The 2,544-nt window shown below is 33.5% G+C and overlaps 1 protein-coding gene across 1 annotated transcript in view; it reads left to right on the forward strand.

Moving 5' to 3' along the window:
* The window catches only part of LOC105332215 (small ribosomal subunit protein uS19), a 10,154-nt gene extending 8,077 nt beyond the window's left edge, over positions 1-2,077 (forward strand). The window contains exon 5 of the mRNA XM_020068895.3: positions 1,936-2,077. Within this exon, the coding sequence (XP_019924454.2) occupies positions 1,936-2,049 (114 nt within the window). The 3' untranslated portion in view covers positions 2,050-2,077. The remainder of the gene's footprint in view (positions 1-1,935) is intronic.
* Positions 2,078-2,544: the final 467 nt, after the last annotated feature.

The following is a 2,544-nucleotide window of genomic DNA, read 5'->3' on the forward strand; positions in this document are numbered from 1 at the left end:
TCGTGTCCAGTCCATATCTTTCTTACGGAGAGTTATTGGAAGTTCTTACTTCACACAAAGATTGCTTATGACGTAAGGGTGTGTCATGTCCTTGACCCAAGGTCATTTTGATAAGGTCAAGGTCACTGGCAGAAAAAGTTCAAAATTTGTGTCCCGTCCATATCTTTGTTATGGAGAAACATTGGAAGTTTTTAATTCACACAAAGATTGCTAATGACCTAAGGGTATGTCATGACCTTGACCCAAGGTCATTTTGGCAAGGTCAAGGTCGTTGGGAAAATTAGTGCAAAATTTGTGTCCGGTCATTGTCTTTCTTATGGAGAAGCATTGAATGTTCTTACTTCACACAAATATTGCTTATGACCAACAGTTTTAAAAAAAATAGAGCAGTTGTTATTTATAGAAAATGGACGGTGAAATAGATTCATCCAATATTTTCTATCATTGGAAAAATACACGCATTATGATTTTTATCTTAGCGGGGGGCATCAATTATGAGCTTGCTCACAGTACCTCTAGTTTCAATTTAGATCCATAGCAGGTAAAAAATGGAGGGTTAATACAATTTGGTCTCCTCAATTACATTTACATAACTGTATATTCCTAAATAATGCATCCCTCGTACAGTATTTCATGTCGCGAGGGAATGCTCTGCTTAGCGGTGCCCTTGTTCATAATCTATTGTTTTTTACTCTCGATACCTCGAAGTGGCTGAGTTTAGGCTAATTAACACCTACTTGGACAACAGGACAGGGCTCGACATTAACACTTGTCCGGTACCAGTTAAAAAAATATATGGACAAGTGAATATTGCTGGCCACTTGTCCGACTGGACAAGTGCATTTTTATGTAAAGAAGTCTCCAACATTTAAAAAAGGAAAGAAAATTTTGTGATAAGTTTATCCGTAGTCTCGTTATAAGTTTATCGATTAGTTATTTTGAATTTCGATCCCGACATCAAATTACAATGCAATTGAGTTACTCTTGATCGGGATTGAAGTTCAATAATTTCAAACAACTTTCAATATTAAACTGTAAAGATGTGGATCTTAGTTCTTACAAAGTACCAAACACACATGTTAAGAAAAAGAAAGGAAGAAAAGGTAGAAAAGATAAAGAATTATGGAAAGAAATGTAATTTATTTTAGGTTTCATTCATCATTGATTAACTATGATGGCTTTCCATGTTTAGTTTAAAAAAACAGCTGAGAAATCAATATAACAGTTACATGTATTTTTAAACCTGATGCTAAATTTAAAATGTCTTGTAATTTGCCATGACAAAGCTACAGCTGACAAATCATGTTTAATGTTATATGGAACATTTAGGAAAGACATTTAAAGTTTCCATTTGATAAGTCAGGTTATTAATTATAGCAAGAATAATCAATGAATGACTTTATTTTAGTAATACAGAACTGTAGTTTTCAAGTTGACAATATTTGATCTTTAATATTGAAAAATTTTCGGACAAGTGAAGTTAAAGTTCGGACAAGTAAATGTCTTGGTCACTTGTCCGAATGGACAAATAGGAAAGAAAGTTAATGTAGAGCCCTGCAGGAAAATTTTGTCTACCCATGAACACTGACCCTCAAGAATAAAAATGATTCCACAGTATCCATTTTCAGCATTCACTTTTCCCAACTCTTATGTAGGGCTGTGTTCAAGATTGTAGCAACTAACCTAGCTGCTAGGTTAGATATCTAGGTTCTGTTGAACGAACAAAATGAATAAATGCAATTATTGTAATACTAATGTATTGTTAAAGATCACCGTGGCTACGTAGTGCTAGGTTGCTACTATGATCTTGAATGCATCCCTAAAGTCATCTACACTTAACTTTGTTCGAAAATAGGTTATAATATGTACCATTAATATTTAAGGTCCGACTATATCAAGTGATTTTGACTTTTATCTTTATTTTTAATTTTTCAGCCCGAGATGATCGGCCATTACCTTGGGGAGTTTAGCATTACATACAAACCTGTTAAACATGGTCGTCCAGGTATTGGTGCCACCCACAGCTCCAGATTTATACCACTGAAGTAAACTTCATCAAATAAAGAAAAAAAATTACTTTTGTTTGTTGAGTCTTTGTTAAAAAAACAGTACGGCGCATCTTATCAAAAAACCAATTAGGTTCGGTATTTTTGTACTACTCATAAATGTATAAACTTTCAGAAAATTACAAAGTTCTCCATGAAATAAATCTAATTATTTCAATAAAATTAATAATTTCTATTAAACCTATCAAAGATTTACATCGCAAGGTGTTGCTGGTTCGATCAGCCTTCCATTCTATTACGCATGGGTACTTACTGTAAACAAAACACATGCAGAGCTCGCGAAGATTCTCTTGGACATGTTTGTTGATAAAAATATGTCTTTTTTTCTACTTTTCCCAGGTAATAATTGTTCATAGTTTTTGATTATTTTGTAAGCAGGTATTTTTCCTGTTTATCATAGGAGTTGCTACAACCTAAATTCATTTTTGCAAATAAGGCTCCTTGAGGGGTTATTTGACATATTTGTCTGTTCGTTTTA

The sequence above is a fragment of the Magallana gigas genome, chromosome 6 (genome assembly GCF_963853765.1).
Source record: "Magallana gigas chromosome 6, xbMagGiga1.1, whole genome shotgun sequence".
Classification (NCBI taxonomy): Eukaryota; Metazoa; Mollusca; class Bivalvia; order Ostreida; family Ostreidae; genus Magallana; species Magallana gigas.